The sequence below is a fragment of the mitochondrial genome of Lactuca sativa, assembly GCF_002870075.4.
Source record: "Lactuca sativa cultivar Salinas mitochondrion, complete genome".
NCBI classification, from domain to species: domain Eukaryota; kingdom Viridiplantae; phylum Streptophyta; class Magnoliopsida; order Asterales; family Asteraceae; genus Lactuca; species Lactuca sativa.
In genome coordinates, this window is record NC_042756.1 from 252,501 (window position 1) to 272,500 (window position 20,000).

General features: G+C 45.9%; 3 protein-coding genes across 3 annotated transcripts in view, besides 1 other annotated feature.

Moving 5' to 3' along the window:
• Positions 1-12: 12 nt before the first annotated feature.
• nad2 (NADH dehydrogenase subunit 2) lies at positions 13-171 on the top strand (one part of a trans-spliced gene, as the record gives it). Coding sequence (YP_009652427.1) covers positions 13-171 — 159 coding nt within the window.
• A 2,218-nt stretch (positions 172-2,389) lies between these two features.
• nad2 (NADH dehydrogenase subunit 2) lies at positions 2,390-2,962 on the top strand (one part of a trans-spliced gene, as the record gives it). Coding sequence (YP_009652427.1) covers positions 2,390-2,962 — 573 coding nt within the window.
• A 1,470-nt stretch (positions 2,963-4,432) lies between these two features.
• On the top strand, positions 4,433-4,621 carry nad2 (NADH dehydrogenase subunit 2; one part of a trans-spliced gene, as the record gives it). Coding sequence (YP_009652427.1) covers positions 4,433-4,621 — 189 coding nt within the window.
• Positions 4,622-5,034: 413 nt separating this feature from the next.
• On the bottom strand, positions 5,035-6,273 carry RNAP (RNA polymerase; the record flags this gene model as incomplete). The annotated part of the gene is made up of 1 exon: positions 5,035-6,273. A coding segment is annotated over one exon (1,239 nt), but the record flags the coding sequence as incomplete, so codon positions are not given.
• Positions 5,052-6,270: a sequence feature (chloroplast origin).
• A 10,949-nt stretch (positions 6,274-17,222) lies between the features above and the next one.
• Positions 17,223-20,000, top strand: part of nad7 (NADH dehydrogenase subunit 7) — a 6,408-nt gene continuing 3,630 nt past the window's right edge. Inside the window, exons 1-3 of the mRNA in view lie at positions 17,223-17,366; positions 18,274-18,342; positions 19,803-20,000. The exon at positions 19,803-20,000 is cut by the window's right edge and continues 267 nt beyond it. Of these exons, the coding sequence (YP_009652434.1) occupies positions 17,223-17,366; positions 18,274-18,342; positions 19,803-20,000 (411 nt within the window). The remainder of the gene's footprint in view (positions 17,367-18,273; positions 18,343-19,802) is intronic.

Sequence of the window (20,000 nt, forward strand, 5' to 3'; positions counted from 1 at the left end):
ACCCACCCTATTTGTTCCATGATCTATGGGTCTACTGGAGCTACCCACTTTGATCAATTAGCCAAGATTTTGACCGGATACGAAATCACTGGTGCTCGATCTAGTGGTATTTTTATGGGGATTCTCTCTATCGCTGTAGGATCCCTATTCAAGATCACTGCAGTTCCTTTTCGGGCGGCTGTAGGACGGACGGCCGCCTATAGGTGGTAGGGTAGGGTGGGTGGTACCGCTCAGATTGCGGCCAATCTTCCTAACCGCGCGCGGGCCGGGCTTAGAGCGCGTGAAACTCATCACTACCTCGTAAGGGCGTTGAGACCATAGCATGTTACACGAAAGCGCCGCTTTCTCTGTAGTATTGTCACACAGCTGCCCGCCTAGAAGAGCCACTCGCTCTGTAGTGTTGTCACACAAGATAAGCACGCCGCCCGCCTGCTGGCCGGGCGAATCTAAGTTCTCTTCCGGTCAACTGTCCACCCAGTCAAGTGCAAAAAAAACACAGTAGAATCACGCAACGCACGCTGCTGGTGTGCTTCCTGCTCGCGAGGAAAGAAAGAAGAGCGACAAGGTTAAGTTCAGATTTGACTGTTTGCAGCATGGGAGCAGATTACCCAAAAAATACCTGGGAACAATGAAAAAACAAAAAAAGATATCTCGGTAACGAAAACTATAGGGGGCTGTATTGGCGAGATCCAACGGTGAACAGCTGCCCAAAAGAAAAACCGCCTGGAAGTCCGAGGACCTTTAGTACTGTACTCTACCCCCGAACCAGCAGCCTTCGCGCCAAGCAAGACCGCCCTTGTCCCTTTCCTTTCTCCATTCCGCCTCCTTCTTTGCTTTGTTCCAATAGAGTCTAAGGCAAAGCTAAAGTGGTTCGTATGCCTACTTTACCTACTTGACGAAAGGGAACGAACTTCGTTTCGTTTCCGGGTTTATGGATTGGATTCAGTCAGCCTCACTCCTTCCTTTTTATGTTGTCGTGATGGTTACCGGCGAACGCTCCCAAAGGCGACCCTCTCGAGTTTCCGGCTGTTTTCTAGATTGAAGTAGCCTTTCGTCGCCCCGAAAGAAGTCACTATCAAAGAGCTCGCCCTACTGAAGTACCAAAGGTGCGCTCAGCCCGGTGACTAAGAAATGGGTTTGCGCTTGAATTGAAGTGATGAGGTTTTTCGAGGGAAGTAGGGCTCTTATTGACTAAAAGTGGGTTCTTCGCTTTCCTTTAGAATGAAAGTTGCTATGAAGCCCCTACTACTTACTTTGTTTGATTCAAAAGGCGAACGGCCCCCCAACAAGTCGTATGGGGTGGGGTGCTTGTGATAAGCTGCCTTGGATATGAGGAATTCTAAAAAAAACAAAAAAAGGAAAAGTCCGGTATTTGACGAAGATCTTTCTATCAATAGATAGGAATGAGTGTTCGATATAGGGGATAGAATCCATCTGCTCTTTCTCTCTCCATTTTTCTTCCCCTCTAACGCGGGCCGGACGGCGGCGGGCGCGGGAGGAAGAAAGCTAAGAGAAGACGCTCTTCTCTTAGGTCCTTTTTTTTCAGTGCAGGAAAGCGCTCTCTTTTTGTCATCCCTGCTGCTTTCCTTTCCAGATTTTTTATTGAACGCATGGCGTAGCTAGGACCCTTCAAATAATGTTTGAGCCTATGTTCAAACCAAACAAACCCACCTCCTATTTGTATTTGAGTCAGGCTGGAAAGAATGCCCGCCAAGTTCAGATAAGGGAATGCTTCCCCCAACCATTAAAGGAAAGGCTCGACGAAGGGAGGGAGATGCGGCGGGGGAAGGAAAAGGCTTTCGGAGATCGAGATTTTCTTTCTTTTTCATCGAAAACGAAGAAGGCCGAGGATGGCCTACGGTGCGTCTTATCTGAAGGGAACACGCTTTTTCGACCGCGGGGTGGTATGATTGTCGGGCCCTCTCCTCGCTGGCCTATTGGGATAGCAGCCTTCGGGCTTTGCCTGCCCTTTCTAATAAAGAATTCTGGCTCGGCCCGGGAAAGCGCTGGCAACAACAGAAAGGAAGGGGTCCATGTAGCTGCTGCGCCCGCCCCCCTCTTAGTCAATGGGGCAGCAGGTTCGGCATCTACTACAAAAGAGAGAATCCACTTCAGATAACCACGCCTCTGCTAGGCAGCGTGTGGAATGGCCGAGAGCGGACCTTATTGGATATATAATCCAAGTCGAGAGTAGAGTTACGGGAACAGCCGTCTGATGGAAAACGACTTTCACGTTCGGTTCAGAGAGCACTTTTTTCGTTGAGAATTCCTCGTTCCCTCTCGATAGACCAGCGGCGAATTCAAAACTTGTGGGGCCCTATCTATTCCATCTCTCGAGCCCCGAAGAAAACCCCCCTCCCCTTCGGATTCCATATCTCTTTTGACTCTATATATGTGGGCACCTGATATCTATGAGGGTTCACCCACCCCGGTTACAGCATTCCTTTCTATTGCGCCTAAAATCTCTATTTCTGCTAATATTTCACGTCTTTCTATTTATGGTTCTTATGGAGCTACATTGCAACAAATCTTCTTTTTCTGCAGCATTGCTTCTATGATCTTAGGAGCGCTGGCCGCCATGGCCCAAACGAAAGTAAAAAGACTTCTAGCTCATAGTTCAATTGGACATGTAGGTTATATTCGTACTGGTTTCTCATGTGGAACCATAGAAGGAATTCAATCACTACTAATTGGTATCTTTATTTATGCATCAATGACGATAGATGCATTCGCCATAGTTTCAGCATTACGGCAAAGCCGTGTCAAATATATAGCGGATTTGGGCGCTCTAGCCAAAACGAATCCTATTTCGGCTATTACCTTCTCCATTACTATGTTCTCATACGCAGGAATACCCCCGTTAGCCGGCTTTTGTAGCAAATTCTATTTGTTCTTCGCCGCTTTGGGTTGTGGGGCTTACTTCCTAGCCCCAGTGGGAGTAGTGACTAGCGTTATAGGTCGTTGGGCGGCCGGAAGGTTGCCACGAGTAAGTCAGTTTGGGGGACCGAAGGCAGTTCTCCGTGGACCGGACACGTAGCTTACCGAATCAGTTGCGACACGGATGGGAATGCATGCTACGAAAGAGAGGGTCGAGTCTGATACATCAACCGTCTACTCAATATCCTTGTACGAGTCCACAATCACTACACGAGATGAACCTTGGTTTGGTGAATTGAAGTTGGCCTTAGGTGTAATAGGACTCCCAGTTACTGTACGCGATCGTCTACTGAGGTGCTCCCCGCCGGTTGTTGGAACGACGCGAGCCGGGCCGGGTCTCGATTCAGAAAGATGAAGGGCCGAAAAGTCTAAATAGGGAGTTATAAATTCCCCATCTCATTGGGGGCGGAAAACGAATCGACATCTCGATGTGATACAGCCTTTTCTATTTTAGTTGGGAAAGAACGGCGAAGTCCATCCGAACCGTCCAATGAAGAATAAGAGGAGAGCAAAGCGCCAATGGCGCGCGAAGCGCATGCGGAACGGGCACGGAGAAAAGGAAGTTTGGAGGAGAAGCAGCCGAGCTCATTCCCTTCGCTTCCTGGGCCCAAAGCAGTGCAGTCTTTCCTGGCCAAATCAAGGATTTGGGGCTTCTTGCTACGCTACTTCACTAGAAAAATCCTTTTTTTTTTAGTAATATATATAAATAGAAAGATAGATCCATCCATCTATCCTATCCGATTTCTATTTTGATATCGAAAAAAGAATCTATTTCATTCAACGTTTGATTCAAAGAACTGTGCTTAGCCCTCCCCCGCTCATGAAAGGGCTCTGCTGCAATGGATGGCAGAGGGTCCGTAGTACTCGAAGCACTGGAGTGATCCAGTAGCCGGGAAGGGGCCTAGAAGTGCCTACTACTACACCACACTACACTTGGCTCTACACATTTACAGAGCTAACCCCTGTCCAGTGCCTGGCAGAGCTAAGGGGGCTTCAATCCTTACTCTTTATCCTCATCTTCGCCCAGGCTAACGGGGCCTTACTTATTCAGGGGGGAGAGTGGAGCCTCGAGAAGCACTGTTGAGAGGAAGATCTTTGGCCCCTCTTCATTCTCTATAGGGTTCCAAACCTTTCTTCAACATAGGTGACAAGGAGCGAGGCCGCGATGGAAGAGATCAAACACGGGAATAAGAAGTAATTCCATTACCTTTTTTTTTTTCATTTTTATAGAGGGGGATGGAGAAAGTGGACAAAACAGACTCGCATTTCTCATCGAACAAATACAGGAAAAGAATCATATTGAAAACGCTCCTAACCCAAGCCCTTCCTTCGTAGAGCCATGTATTGTAAGTGATCCGAACCTGCCCGGAGCGAGCCCCCATAGAGGCAAGTGAAGTTGGTGAGCCGTATGATGGGCAACTATCTCCTGCGGTTCGGAGAGGACTCAGCTGTTAGTTAGTACCCCCTTGGTTTCGGGGTGGACCCTTTCACTCTATTTTATTATATACGCTTAGTGAAAAGAATGTTTTTTGATACACCTAGGACATGGATTCTATATGAACCAATGGATCGTGACAAGTCGTTACTACTAGCAATGACTTCCTCTTTCATTACTTCATTCTTTCCATATCCCTCTCCTTTGTTCTCAGTTACTCATCAAATGGCACTCAGTTCATATCTTTAATTTAAGTTCGATCATTGACAAGGTTCAAAGAAAGGGTGGGCTATTGATAAAGAATCGATTCCAAACCACAATGCTAGCAGATGGCGGGCCTCCGCTTTTATTTTCATTCATTTTTCCTATTAAAAAAATAAAATAAAGACTCCCGGCGATCTTTGACCGGGCGGGGTAGGCAGAAGTTGATCCGGTAGATCGACTAGCAGTTTCAGCTACTGCTCGTGATGATGATTTTGATTAGCGAGATGTTCACTTTTACTTGGATTATGCAATAGATTTTGCTTATTCTCCTCCCACGACGTGCCTAGCTATTACGTTCCGACTCATGCATCTGCCGGTAAAGTAAAGCACGTCCAAAGTGATGCGCGCCCCCATAGAAAGAAGCACGCCCGCCCGAAGTAGCATCCTTAGACACGTCCTTATCGCGGGAGGAGAAGAGACAAAAGATTCATATGAGAAAACATAAGTAAACGCGCCTCTGCTTGAGCCTCCAAAGATAAAGGCACATGAACAGCCATTTGATCCCCGTCAAAGTCTGCATTGAAGCCCTTACAAACTAATGGATGTAAACAAATAGCGCGCCCTTCCACTAAAACGGGGAGGAATGCCTGTATGCCTAATCTATGCAGAGTAGGCGCTCTATTCAGCAATACAGGATGGTCATCCAGAATTTCCTGAAGTATTTCCCATACAATCGGTTTTTTTTTCCGAATTTGACTCTTAGCAACTCCTATGTTCGAAGCAAGATGTTTTCTAATTAGGTCACGAATTACAAATGCCTGGAAAAGTTCTATTGCTATTTCGCGAGGCAATCCACATCGATGTAATGAAAGTGAAGGGCCCACGACAATCACGGACCGCCCTGAATAATCGACCCGTTTACCAAGCAGAGTCTCGCGAACTCTTCCTTCTTTGCCTTCAATTACATCTGAAAGCGACTTGTAAACTCTATTATGATCATCCCTCATTGGTTGTCCGCAGATTCCATTATCAAGAAGTGCATCCACGGCTTCTTGTAGCAATTTTTCCTGAGATATTATTAATTCTTCTGGCGTAGCTATACTTGTTGTTAATAGATCTGTAAGAGTATTATTCCGATAGATAATTCTTCTATAGATTTCATTAATATCCGAGGTCACTAGTTTATCCTCATCTATATGATAGATTGGTCTCAACTCAGGAGGAAGAACTGGTAATAGACGCAAAACCATCCATTTTGGTTCTATATTTGTTCGAATAAAATGCTTAGCCAATTCCATGCGTCTAAGCAAAAAATCTTTTCTTCTTCCAACTTTTCGATCTTCCCATTCGTTCCCTGTGGGTTCCTCTTCCTCCAATTCTTTCCATTCTACCAATGAATAGTCTATAATAATTCGTAAATCTAGATTGGCTAATTGTTGTCTGATAGAACCTCCCCCGGTAGACATCTCTCGATTTCGAAATGTATCGAAGCTCCGGGTAGTAAAAAAAATGGGGATCCTGTATTTCCAGGGTTGAATTTCATATTCTAATAAACCCCGTAATCGTAAAAAAGTAGGTTTTTTATCTATGGGCCTAGCAAAATAAAAATTGGGATAGGATCTCCCCCCCCGCAAAATCGGACGTGAAAGTTTCCTTTCATCCGGCTCAAGTAGGTATACCAAAAAAAGAAAAAGCGTCCCCCGCGAAAGTCAAAAAGGAAGAGCCTAAAATCATGCCCTTTTTCGAGCTTTCTGATAGCCCCTTTCTCGTATTTCAACCCTTACTAAATTAGCAGGGATGTCTCCATGCAGGCGCTAGGAGGGATGTCTCGCTCATCAGCCAGCTCGACGGTTCTATCAGTCAGTCAGAAAGAGAGATAAGTAACGGTAATGGTAGGCCTTACGGAGGTGTTAGGTGGAGGCGTTGATGCTGTACGTGCTGTTGTCGATGATAGTAAGGTGTTGCTGCTTTCTTAGAATCAGTAGCTCAGCCTGCCAATAACGAATTGTTTCGAGTCACGAATAGGAAATCAAGGGAGGTAAGCAGCTCATCAAATAGCAGAATTCTTGGTTTCTTTATGAAATGACTTCGACGAAGGCGATATAGCTAGTGAGTCCATACGTCTTTTGCCCTGGCATTTCGAAACGGCTTTTGCTATGGAATTGAGAAGATCGGCTCAAGATCACGCTGAACAGCAAAGGAATCACAGCAATCAAGCCCGCTTCTTTTTGAGTTATCCAATTAATTGAACCAAGCGGGACAAAAGCAAAGAGCTAGTATGAGTCTCCTGCTCTTAAAAGGTGTGGATTAGCTGCTCCGACCTTGAATCGTATCTCGGCCGGTTAACGATGCTAGTAACTCAAATCTAGGACTAGGAAGAAGAGCCAGGAAGAGACCTCTTTCTTGTTCTGTTGTTCGAGGAATTGCTTCAAGGGAAGGAAAGGAAGCAGGGAAGCTAGCTATTGAGTTTCCAACTTTTGGGCGGATAGCATTAATAAGAAGTCGTTAGACCGACCGATTCTTCGAATTAGGAATTCGATACATTGATTATAGCGACTTCTGATAGCAATTCACTAGTGCCAAGGAGCGGGTATCGAGAATCAGGGGAACAGCTAGAAAAGGGAAGAAATCCGCCTAGACTGGAGGGTTCTGTCTTCGAGTTCATCTCGGTTCTTGTTTGAGATTATAGTAGCGACTGCTGTACTTTCCATTCCAGATTTCCTATCCAATGAACGACTGACGGTTCTTTGATGCTGTCTTAGTAACAGAAAACTCGCTTTCCGGCTGCCTTCCATCCCGGCTAAGCAACCCCTCGAAGAGCGGCTGAGGCTAGTCCTACCTGTTCTTCGGTCGAGTTACAGAAAGTCAACCCCCGATTGTCGATAATGACATGTGAGAAATGCGGTGATATCCGCTGCCTGCGCCCATTGATTTCCATCCCGATGTACATATTTTATTGTTTGGGTTAGCAACAACCCCTCGAAAGACAGGAAAAGCATCTGTTCCCTAACGAGTCCCGTATTCGAGCTCGTTTCGATCGTTCTTGCTTTTGTGTTTTCGTAGCTCATGTTGATAATTCCTTAGAATCAGTTCCGGATGCCTTAGAAGAATCAACCTAGAGAATGACCGGTTATTAATGCGGGTATTGCTTTTGAGACAGATTTCCTATCCAATTAGGCACTTCCTTTGCTTTTAGATCTGAGTTTCAACCATAAGGGTATCCTAAACCTTGCATGTTTTTTAAACTTGTTCAATTCCTTGGATAGATCCCGGTATCTGTGGACAGAGAAGGAAAAGGAATGCCTCTGGTTCTCCCGCCAAGTATCCAACTTTAGCCCTCACTCTCTTAATTATGAGTTACTCTTTGAACCCCGGGGAGGTGGTAAATCCCAAACCACATGCTGAGGCTACGGGTTGAACCAGGAGAAGCATTCACCTAAGGATGGATAAAACACATCCTGCCTGCAGGATACCACGTCCAACCTGCCAGGTTCCCTATGACTATGAAGTAAGGTATAGGTTGTTTCCAACAACAACCAGAGAGACTTCATTTCTGGGGAAGAACATTGAGTCTTCCGAATAGCAACCTATAAAAAGAAAAAAATTGAAAACTTGAAATGATGAGTTCAGTTAAGAATCTCTTTTCCGCATTAACTGGTAGTAAATATAGTCATTCAAATCTCTCTGTTAGAAAACATCAGCGGTTTCGGCATTGGTAAGCATTCCTTTAGCAAGCCCCGTAGCTCGAAAGAAAGAAAAAAAGCTGGCAAGGGACTCACTTATGAAACATAGTTGAAAGATGTTTTTATTTTGGATCATTGTTAAGTGGTAAGGATAATGACAAGCTGGCTCTCGGAAGTAACTACAGCGTACATGTATGATGAGAATGACAATAAAAAAATAAAATAAAGAAAATGGCTAACAATATGAAAATGTTTCAAGATCTAATGTATAGTACTACATCTTTTGAAAAGAAAGAAATATTCTACCGGTAATAACCAATGAAGACTTGGGCCTATCAAGCCTGCTTTCCTCGATGAAAGCCCACAGAAGGGCCAAAAACTTAAACCCATCATCAAAGCAAGCCCAAGTCTTCATTTGTAGGACTTTCTTTGATGGTTCATGTAAGCTTGGGTCTTTCATTCGGGCCCTCTTGGGGCACCCTGTGGGCCAATGCGTATAAGCTTGGGCTTTATTAACGTGGCTCATTTGACGACTCAGTACATGGATGTCACGAGTCCATTGGCATAGAATATGGAATCTTTTCCACGTAAGCTGGTTGTACAAAGCTTGTTTGTTCATATAGGCAGTGTGATTTGGGGATCTTTTGTTTGCTCCGCAAGGTAGCCAGAGCCAGCCAGTTTTTCACTAAATAGGCATAAGAGTATTTGAACTGCAGAAAAGTAGTGCGGAGAACTAGTCAGAATTGGGCCTGCCATCCAATTCGTGACGTGGATGATCCGCCGAATCCATTGCTGACTTCACCACGATCGATTAGGTGAAACGGTTCTGCAAAGTTTGTTTGTTCATACAGGCAGCGTGGTTATAGTAGTTGCCAGCCATGCAATTCGTACTGCATGGCGAGATTCCTCTACCACTCTATAAATGGAGGCTCGATAAGTGTCTTCACTTCATCAAATTCAAATCAAAGAAATTGAGTACTTGCACGTATGGCTATGGATGCTGCAAACAGGCTTTCTGCAATTGCTGCCGAAATGGGGCAACTGCAAAATGAGATTGAAGAGCGCCGTAGAGTGCTAAACCTCTTTTTTAGGAGTGTGAGAACACTGGATCCCACCTGGAAAGAAGCGCGCATTCGCGCTGCCAGAGAGCGTATCGAGGATTTGGAGGGGAGGCAGCAAGCGCTGCGGGCGGAGCAGCAAGCACTCATAGTGCAGGCTGTCACCCACGGGCACCGGGGAGACTAGAAGAGTCCGTCGACTCTTTTTCTTTTTAGAAGGTTTCAATAAGTGTCTGTAGACGCAAAGTAGGGTGTTTTAATGCATTTCTTTGGCTTTGTTTAGTAGAGATCTACTCCGATGCTTACTGGAGTCCTATTTATGCTAACTATCTTAGTTTGGTTTTCTTTTGTATGTTTGCATGTATGGGAACCCTAGTAAAAAATGTTTACTACTTATGCTTTTAGAAAAAGAAAGACTTCTTCGTGCTGAAAATTGAGTTCTTTCCTTTTTTTCTTTCTATAGTGGAGATAGTCGCACGTAATGACAGACATATTATGAAATTGTGGTAAGAACGGGTTTCGTTCTAGTGCCCGATAAGAATATTCCAAAGCTTTTGTATGTTATCCGTTACAGATACAGAACCGTACGTGAGATTTTCATCTCATACGGCTCCTCCCTTATGTGCATAATGAAAAGCAAATCATATATCTAATAAATAATAAGAAGCTTTCAATATTCTAATTATAAATTTAGTGGTAGTGGGGCTAGTGTTTTTACAAGAAATCTCTAGCCTGCGAAAGATCTTTTTCTTTTTTTTAGTATCAAGCTGTTGATACTAGATAAAAGGTAACTCCAAAAATTGATTTGTCCCCAACGCCCCTTAATTTAAAGGAATTATAAACTTAAAAAGTTTTTTATGGTTCTACGGGTATCCAAAGTACGAACGAGATGGATGTTTGTTGTCCCAACCATTCTTTTGAATCCCGATCCCGATAAGGAAAGGGGGTAATTTCTAACAAAGTTTTAGTTTTTTCCTAGGCGTAGTGCTTCTTTTCTTCTTCTTCTATGCCGCCTATTGGTACTAGTGCAGTAGAGTTGGCCTACAATAAATAATCCATAGGTGTAACCTCAATACTAAAATCGACAATTGAAGCATCTAAGGCTGCATTAATCGGGAATACACGACAGAAGGTTTATTTACAAACCTCCCTTCAACTGAAACAAACTATCAACCAGGGCTGAATCCTCAAATAAGAAAGGAAGAAGGAGAATCAACTGATACAGGTAGGTGATTTGGTATATAACCAAAGGAAGAGCAGAGGGAAAAAACTCCTTTGCCAAAGAATCTTTTCATCCTAATTGTTTTCTTCGGTTCGTATTGTTGAATCGAAAGCAAGATTGACTGCGAACTCACTCAAGGGTTATAGGTTTTCTAATTGTTTCCTGCCCTGTGCTTTCCCGTCCTTCCTTTGAATCGATGGCATAATCAGTCTAGTACTGACGCGTGGTCTTACAAAAGCCTATGTGACTGACTTGCCATTGCCAACCGTACGCCGCGTCCTGATCCTCACGTAGCCGTAGGTCTCTCGTTCCTTTTCTCACTCGTCGATGGAACCTCACCCTCAGGCTCCAAAATAGTCGTTCTTACGCTTCCGGGGGTCTCCCTCTCTACAGTGGGGTTCTGTTTGAAGTTATGATTTAGACAACGAGTCATAGGTCTTTCTTTTATTCCCTTGGCTATTAATCACCAAGAAAAAGGCTATTCATTAGCAACAAAAAGAGTAAGACAGGGCGCAGCACTCCTGCAGTTAGAAGAAGAGCGCGGCCGCATGAAAGATTGACTGTGATGCTACGTGCATACACTGATCACTACGGAGAAGAGAAAAGATGTCATAAAGCATAGGGGAAAGCAAACATCGGCTTCCCCAAAAAACCATTGATTGGGATCGATATAACAGAGTGTGCTCGATAGTCATCACTATTATGTCCCCGAATGGAATGTATGTCACCTTTTTTCTTTCCCTTTTAGACCAACCTGCCGCGTATAGTTTAGTCGTCTCTCGAGGGTTGATTCTCCAGTTTCGGATGCGGGAAGAAGCCCTAATCTTCGAGTCAGGAGATACCTTGAGAACAGTGAAAGCAGAATCCTATTTTATTTAGTTTAGAAGAAGGCTGTCTCGTCCCTTCCCATTGTAATTGTAGGAGGGAAAGTAAAAGGAGTGATTTACAACCACCCTGCCCCTAGCCCTACCATGGAAGAAAGATATAGCCCTATAACCTGGTTTTCAGCAGATCTAGAATCTACTGCCCCTCTTTCAACAAACTTGCTTGCTATCCCAGCGCGTCTATCCTTAGTTTTCGTGTCTAGCAAGCGAGAAAACGTAACGCGCTAACGAACGCACTTACGTAGTAACCCCTACGCTTGCTGCTGGCGCTACCTTGGATACGCCAACCCAGCGAGTAAGGGAGTGAGTCTGCCCAAAGAAGCTCTTAAGAAGCGGAGTTTCACTCGACAAAAAAGGTTTGGACTGAAACCATTCTCAGACGGAATCGACTGACTTCTAGTTGCATCGGATCTAGAGATCTGTTGCCAGTTCCGATAGAAGGAAAGGAGTAAGGTTTAGGCTTTACCCAATAGTTGTTGAACTCGAGGTTGGTAATCAACTGAAGCTGCTCAGTCTTCTAGCATAGCGGAGTGAGATATATCGAAGAATGAACTTAGCCTTCAACCACGGGGTCCTTTAGGCAGCCGATTGCCCGTTTGCTTCCACTGACTTACGTCGTGAACATTTCTCCAACCCGTCAATGAAATGAAGAGAAGGGCTTTCCTCTTCGATCCCATCCTATGAGCCCTGCGAGCTCACGAGTCGTCAGTGATGGTCAGTCACTCGGAGGATTTTATCGACCGGCCTGAACTAACCGGAACGCAGCGATGAAAGGCAAAGACTAGTGTTTAGCATATAGCTAAGAGAAGACGGGGTTGTCTCTGTTACAATTAGAGTCCTTGTCCTGACTTTCCTGAAAGCTTAGTGAGGAAAATCCTCGACAGAGAGGAAGTTTTTCTTTTCATGAGAGTGACCTTTCAAAGAGACTTTTTGCGATAAGGCCCTTCTTAAAGGGATGGCTCACTCTCCTTTAAAGGTGTCCCTGCTGCACTCTAAGGATGGCATATGATTAACTAGCGCAGGAGAGAGAGTGAGCCTTGGCTTTGGCATTTCCTCGCTCAATCTCATATCAGTCAGTCGTCTTACTGTTGTCGAATAAGCTCTTAGGCAGCTATCGAATGGAGTGTGGGAAAGCGAGTAGAGGAGACCCCACCCCATTCTCTTACCCTTTAGGGGAAAGAATCATTGTTCCCCCAGCTGAAGACTCACCTTAAAAATCCGTCGTGTTGCCTGTCTCTTTCTGCAATGAGTTTAGTGCCGAGATTTCCTACTCATCCGTTAGAGAGAGTGGAACTTTACTGTTCCTCGGTAGGGCTAAAGGGAGGGTGCTGGTGTTACACAACACCGCACACGAAAGCGAAGCCAGGCCTACAGCTTTCAAAGAGGGGTGAAATCAAATCCAGTTCAAAGGAAGAGCTCACAAAGACGTGGCCAAATGAGCTACCCAACAGATGACGCCATAATAAGATCTTTCTGGTACGGCAGGTTCCAATGAAGAAGAAGAGCTCAAGTCTGTCCTATGTCCTATCATCGGGCCGTAAAGCCCTCACTCCGCAAGCACTTTGATGAATCTTCTATCAGGTTTGATTTCGACCCTGATGAACCTGGCACCTTTCTTCCAGAAAGCCCCCACGGAGCGGTAACGAAAAGGCATTGGATGGGATGACTCTATCTATGGGCCCAAATGCCACTCTATTATATACGCAACCTCACTCCAGTAGCCGTCGTAGTTGAGGACAGAGCAGAGCAAGAGGACCTTGCCAATGTCTTTACCTTAAAAAAGCTGAGGCCCCAGTCCAATCGAACAAAGGCGCTAGCCAGTGTATTATAAGGGTAGTGTACTTTTTTTCCTTTTCGACAACAAGTTCTTCTTCGGCCCAGCAGCGCCAATTAAGGTTGAGTACTAGAGGATTGTGAGAGAATCTAAGTTGACTCATCCCATACCGGGCGGATCCTATCTCTTGTTATCCCTATTTCTCGGAATCTTTGAAGAAAAGAATCTCCTCAAAGCAGTTGATCCATTTTCCACCTCACCATTAGCCACTTCATTAGGGTCCCCCGCAAAAAAGCCATGGAAAATAATGCACTCTTTCCATTTCAGAAAGAGACTCCCACAAATCATAGCAACAAGCCGGATTAGTGAAAACTCTGTCAAGCCTCGCCCAAACAAAGCCCCCACTCTTGCTTATTCGACCAGGTTTTCTGCCGCAGTCAATGATGCCACAATCATTAATCATTGCATTGAATTCCTACAAAGATACAAGATTTGGAGGTCTGCCACCAAGTTTTTCAGACACATCTGAAATGGCGTTAAAATCACCCGCAACCCTCCATGGACCTTGTATGTCTTAGGACAGTAATGGAAGTTTTTCCCAAAGAATTGAATGGAGCACTTTGCATAAAGAAAGGTAAGCCTTACCAGATCAGAATTAAGGAAGCTGGTGTCGACTGTGATACACTGTTCAAAGGCGTCGACAAGCACTACATTCACTTCATGATTCCAACAGATCCATCTTTTATCATCTGCCTCTTGATTTGCCAATGAAAAGTGGAAACCAATTCTGTTGGAGAATTACTGAATCTTATTAGCATGGTAAAGAGGTTCAAGAATAGCAATCAACGATATATTATACTACACCTTCTTTATTTTCTATTTTATGTTGCCTATGCCTCTGATATTTCACAAGAGATTATTAATCATGGCTAACAATGGAAGAAGTTTAAGAAGAACGAGCCAACGCTCTAGTAATCCTTCTGGAGCTCTTAAAGTTCGATTCTTGTACTTTTACAGATGTATCTGGCTGCTCTCCTTGTAGGATTCAGAAGCTTTCTATTTCTGGGCACAGTCAGTGTTCTTGAATATCGAAGCATAAGACTTTATAGAAGAATTCCTGAAAAAAAAAAATTCCTGCAAAGCAAAGAAGTGTTTGCTTCTCTCATAGGTTCAGAGTCCTATAAGTATCCCTTAGTCTGAGCAGCTTGTTCCTTTGGAACGTTAGCATCATATCTTTGGATTTAAGTCAAACAAGGGATATATTAGACTCCATCTTGTTTATGAGTTCATGATCAGGCTGAGAGAAAATAGGCATAATAGCATAGCCTGAATACTAGAATTATCAACATTGGAATTGTTAGCAGCCAAAGATGAGTCAATGGCATCTACTATTACCTGATGAGAAGAATCCACCCTCAACTGAGAATCATGAGAAGCAGTACTGGTTGAAGGATCGGCAGAAATCTGTATGTGCTGAGAAGTCTTTTTATTATTTATTAAAATAAAAAGATTCTGCTCCGTCTGATTGTCCGCAGTCTTTTTTGGAAGATTATATGTATTCTCAAAAGATGATTGGATGGTCTTGCCCGTTGGCCTGTAGACTTGACGTGGGGGAGCTTTTCCTCCTTGACCTTGTGAAGATTTTTTCCTATAGGCATTAGAGTTAGGAGCTGACGGCTGCTGGTTGGGCTTCTCTTTGTTGGCTGCATCAGTTGTACTTGACTTTTTCGAACGAAGTTTGAAGTTTTACTTTGAATAACCTTGTTTGGAACAAGACGTGCAATATCGTTCCGTGGGGTCTTTCTCATAGACGATTTTATGCCATCTTCCTTCGTTTTTCCCATGCCTAACCAGACCCTATTAGGTTAGGCTTTTTCTTCAGAAGATCCACCTCAACGCATACCCTTGCGACACCGGGTCGAGATGGGGGTCGGACCATCCGATTAATAGCACTTTGCCTACTACGTTAGCAATAGTAGTAGTCTTGAAAAAAAAAGATCGGAAGATTCGGAAACGGAATCCACATATTAACGAATCTGAAGAGATAATCTTTGATGTACGTTGCATCTTTCAACCAAAGCTTAATGGTTTCTTCTGGAAATGTTGGAATAGATCTCAGAGTAAAAAATTTGTACATTTGAGTAATGCAAACAATCCTTTTTTTGGAGCTGACGCTCTTTTTTTTGTTGGTTCATAGTCCACACGGGGTTCTGGTCTTTTTACTTTATGTTCCGGATAAAATTGATCCCTCGATCAAGTCCTAACTAGAAATCTCTTAAGAAAAGACGAGAAATCGTTTGGATTCGAGGCGAAAGCCTTCCCCGCCGTTACGGAGTTCTTCTGCTCTAATCTCCGAAATCGAAGGACTTCATACGGGCTGAGGACTTAGTATTGATTCATGCAAAGATGCTCCTCTAAAGCTGGAATAAGGGATTGCCCACTTCACCGCCCCGAAGAGCAGTGGCTCTGTTGTTTTGCGCGCCTACGGAGAGAGACTCAAAAAGTACCGACGCTCAATCGAAAGAAAGATAAATCCACTATATGCTTAACTCATGCCCCAGGAATCCCGGGGGTACGAACTAATTTTTTACTGGAGGGAAGGCTGGGGAAAAGCATAGAGCGTGCGGGCTCAGCTCTCGCACTCCTCCCATCCGCGAAGCTGAGGCGGGAGAAAAAGCATAACTCCCCGGTCTCATAGGTTACCTTTCGATCTTCCTCCCCCGTGACGCTCCCAAATCGATCGCTATCCTTTTCTTGCTTTCTTGTTGTCTTGAATTGTTATAGAGCGGCTTTATATCAGGTATAGTTGGTAGGATGAAGTGGGATGAAGCCTTAGTGGGTATAGCAAGTGTGACGGGGAGGCGGCTCGGGCGTAGTGGGTCTGGACGCCTAGCACGAAAGAGCCTTCTCTGGTAGCGGCACTATACCTTAGTCTCTCTCTAGCTTCCAGTCTATATAAAACGTAGTTAGCAGAGGTCAGTCTGTCTGGCGTTCCCTCGCGTCAAGGGCTACTTTTGCATCGGCTCTCTCTCGTTCTCGTTAGGGAATTCCCGAGGTGAAAGCAGCTCTCTCGGAAGTAAGTTTCCCCGCTGGGACTAGTCTAAGAAACTTTCACTTGAATTGCCAAGCCTCTTGTGGTAACGCCCTTGACGAATTGCGTTCAACGTCCCTTTATGACTTTCCCGATCGGCGCCCCGGGTCGGTAGCCGGGCTCCGGGACATTACTACCACGGCGACTATCGCCCCGAGCCCAAAGAAGGAAAAAAACGAACGGACTAAAGCGAGGAGTTCATTGGCCATACATAGTTAAGGAGGATGGGGGCCAACCTCTTTCATGACCCATGGCCCCAGTGTGTCACTTGGTTAGCATTTCTAGAAAAAATGGAGACGGAGAGTCAGGCTAGTTTTTCGATAGGGAAAGAGACAGGGGAGTTGGCTGTAATGGAGACAATTCGGATGGACGATATGGATTTATTCGAGATGGTTAACCACTTTTTTAACCGTGAGAGGGAGGTCATTCAGAACCCGCTGGCTCCAGAACGGGGGGCGGCTCCAGAGGCGCTGCCGCAGGCGCCAGCACCGACTGAAGTTGCCCACCCCGCTCCCGATCAAAAAGAGCGTGCGGGACTTCGAAGGGACATTCAAACTTGAATTCGTGAGCAACTGCACGAACATTGTGAAAAGGGGGAAGGGCGGCTGTCCGTGCACTTTCCGGAAATGACGGAAATCTAGTCCAGTGCCGCGAAGGCGATAATGTCTTACGATCTGGAGATCTCCGCGGAGACGGATACGGAAACCCCCCGCAGATGGGTAGAGAATATAAGGGGGACCCTAATCTCCTAAAACCAGTCATTAGGGAATACCGACCAAATGAGTCTGTCTGCCGCTTGATTTCATAACAGAGCCGTTATTCCCGGCTGGCATAGAAGTCTCTCGCGCGGGCGAAGGAGATGCATTTCTGGTACTGGTGGTATTGGACAAGAAAAAAGGGAATAATTTCTTTCTTCTTTCTGCCTTTCTTTCCCATGACGACTAGGAACGGGCAAATCAAAAATTTCACTTCGAATTTCGGACCTCAACATCCTGCTGCTCATGGTGTTTCACGATCAGTATTGGAAATGAACGGAGAAGTGGTGGAACGTGCGGAACCACATATTGGATCACTCCAGTGCGGCACGAAGCCGCTGATGCCGAGTCGGCTCCTATGCCGCTAGCTATGCCCTGCTTGGTCCCCCGGCACGGTGGAGGTTCCGTAGCGCGTCATGAGCACCGGGCTAAGGGGCGGTTGAGCAACTCAAGCGAACCGCCCTACCTTACTACAACATAAGGACAGAAGGGAGAAGGTTGTGAAGGTGGCCTCGTTATCCACACCTCCGGTCGGATGAATGGAGGACCGACCGACCCGGGTTTTCACGAGCGTTGGCGGGTTCTGGAGTGCCTGTCAAGGGCGCTAGCGCATACCCCGGGGTGATCATCACCACCTGCACCTCAAATCTCGGCACAGTGGAACGTGTAACCCGCCTGCTGTTCCATTCAACTACATTTGTTCCTGTAATCCATAGCCTAACAGAACGCAGCAGCGAGGGGCAACCCGCCCATACAGCCAGCGGGGAGGATGGCACTACTGGCAAAGACCGTCTGGCGAAAACGCCGCAGGCGCGAAGCGTGGTAGGCCTGCGCCGGGGGAGCATAGGGAGGAAAGGGAGCCCGGACGGTGGAAGAGCCAGGGGAGGCCGGGTCATTTGACGGAAATGGAAGGCTTTGGACTATGAACCTCTTAAAGAAGGCCCTATGGAGTAAAGGGAAGTGCATGAATTCTTGGAAAAAGAGGGAGCGAGCCTATATAAAAAATGGAATCAAGCAAATTCAATGAATAGATAGAGTCAACGGTACGACAGACAGCGCTGCCTACACGCGAATTTGCTTCCGAAGTCGAGCAGTCTCAATTTCACTACAGGATTTTAGAATGAATGCTGGGCTGGGCCACCTCGAATGGCGTGAGCCGCATGCGGGGAGACCCGCACGTACGGTTTTTAGGGGGATCTGGTCGAAAGACCGGCCGGCGCCCACCCGACTAGAGGGACTGAGAAATTAATAGAGTACAAAACTTATCTTCAAGCTTTACCTTATTCTGATCGTTCAGAGGGCGATCGCGGGGTCACTGAATGAAGTCCTCCGTTTCTTTCGGAGGTGCTGACCCGCAGCGAGGCAGAGATGACTAAGTGACATATGGAATATGGCGACGACAACAGCATGTCGTAGAAGGAGATAACAAGTGGAGCCAACGACCCACTAAGACTAACGTATCTACAACTACATCCCCGAGCGGCAGTCAAACGGGGGCGTGAATGCGAGATGCCAGCGGAATGATCGGCCGGACAGAGGCTAGGGCTCCTTCCTTCCCACCGCGTCCTTCCTTGTGTGTCGGAGATATAAAGCGAGTGCACCGGAAAAGAACGGGAACTGGGTCGATCTATTCTATGTCGAAGCATCCGAAGCATAACTGCACACTCACACGATCTTTGCCGACAGATAGGAGCATTCGGTGGAACCGGTGAACTACACTTGCTTCTGGATAGATGTGTGGGACAGAGGGCTCGTGGTACCTGCTGCCCACCCTTCCTCCTCTGCTTTGAGAACCGTGTGAACGGAGAGTGGGCAGAAGGGAAGGAGGTCCTCATACGGAGTCGCACACTTACTTGAGCAGTGCGGGAGACTGGGGAATGGGTCGAGTAAAGTCCCCTGGGGTCGGAAAAATCACAGAGACGTACTGATACGATAGGGCTTTGATTGGTATTTCTTTTTTCTTAGTGATTGTAAAGGAGGGCGCTTGGCTATGTTATAGAAAGGGAAGGCAGAGGCACCGAATGGCGAAGAGAGGCGGCTCGGCAGGGAAGGAATGGGAAATCGTCAAAGATGACTTCTTTGTTGTCGAAACGAAGGGCTAAATAGCACCAGTGATTCTCTGAGCCGGTCTGGATTTCCAACGCCTCGGGAAACTGGTCGAGATAGATGACAGCGCCTTTTTCCCCTCTTCCTTACCGGGAGGGCAATCTTCTCTTATGGCCTTCACCTCCCGCCCGGCCCGGAAATAGAGAATCCAGCCCCCTTCTGATCCATTCATTTCTGCAAGCAGGGAGGATCCAGAGCTAAGCCCCCTCCTATTCGAGGCCGGGTGGCCTTGCCCCACAAGCACCCAACCTTCTTTTTGCTCTTCCTTCGGGTTGCCTCCACGAACGCGCCACCTAGGAGCCCTACTCATATTCCAAAGGCGCTACTTCAATTCAAGCGCAAGCCCCCTTCTATTGCATAACCTAAAAAAGCTATAAACAAAGTACCAAAGTGGTTGCGGGAACGAGACGCTTTGGTTACCAGCGAACGCTTCCAAAGGCGACCAGCTTTCAATACTAGTTGTTACCTTACGCTGCCATTTTTCTAAGATTATTGAATAGCATGGCTGGGGGCTAAGATAACTCAAATGGGAGAGCCGTGTTATGGGTGACCTTATTGCACGGTTCAGAGAGCACTTGTGTATGTGATGCAAGTGAACGTGTACGAAAAAGCTGTCGTAAAGTTTCGTTCTTCGTTCCGTCGTCGACCCTATCTATGTTTCTACGATGGCCCAAGAACACGCTCATTCTTCAGCCGTAGAGAGACTTTTGAATTGCGAGGTACCATTACGAGCTCAATATATACGAGTGTTATTCCGTGAAATAACTCGAATTTCAAATCATTCACTTGCTTTAACTACTCATGCTATGGATGTGGGAGCATCAACTCCGTTCCTGTGGGCTTTTGAGGAG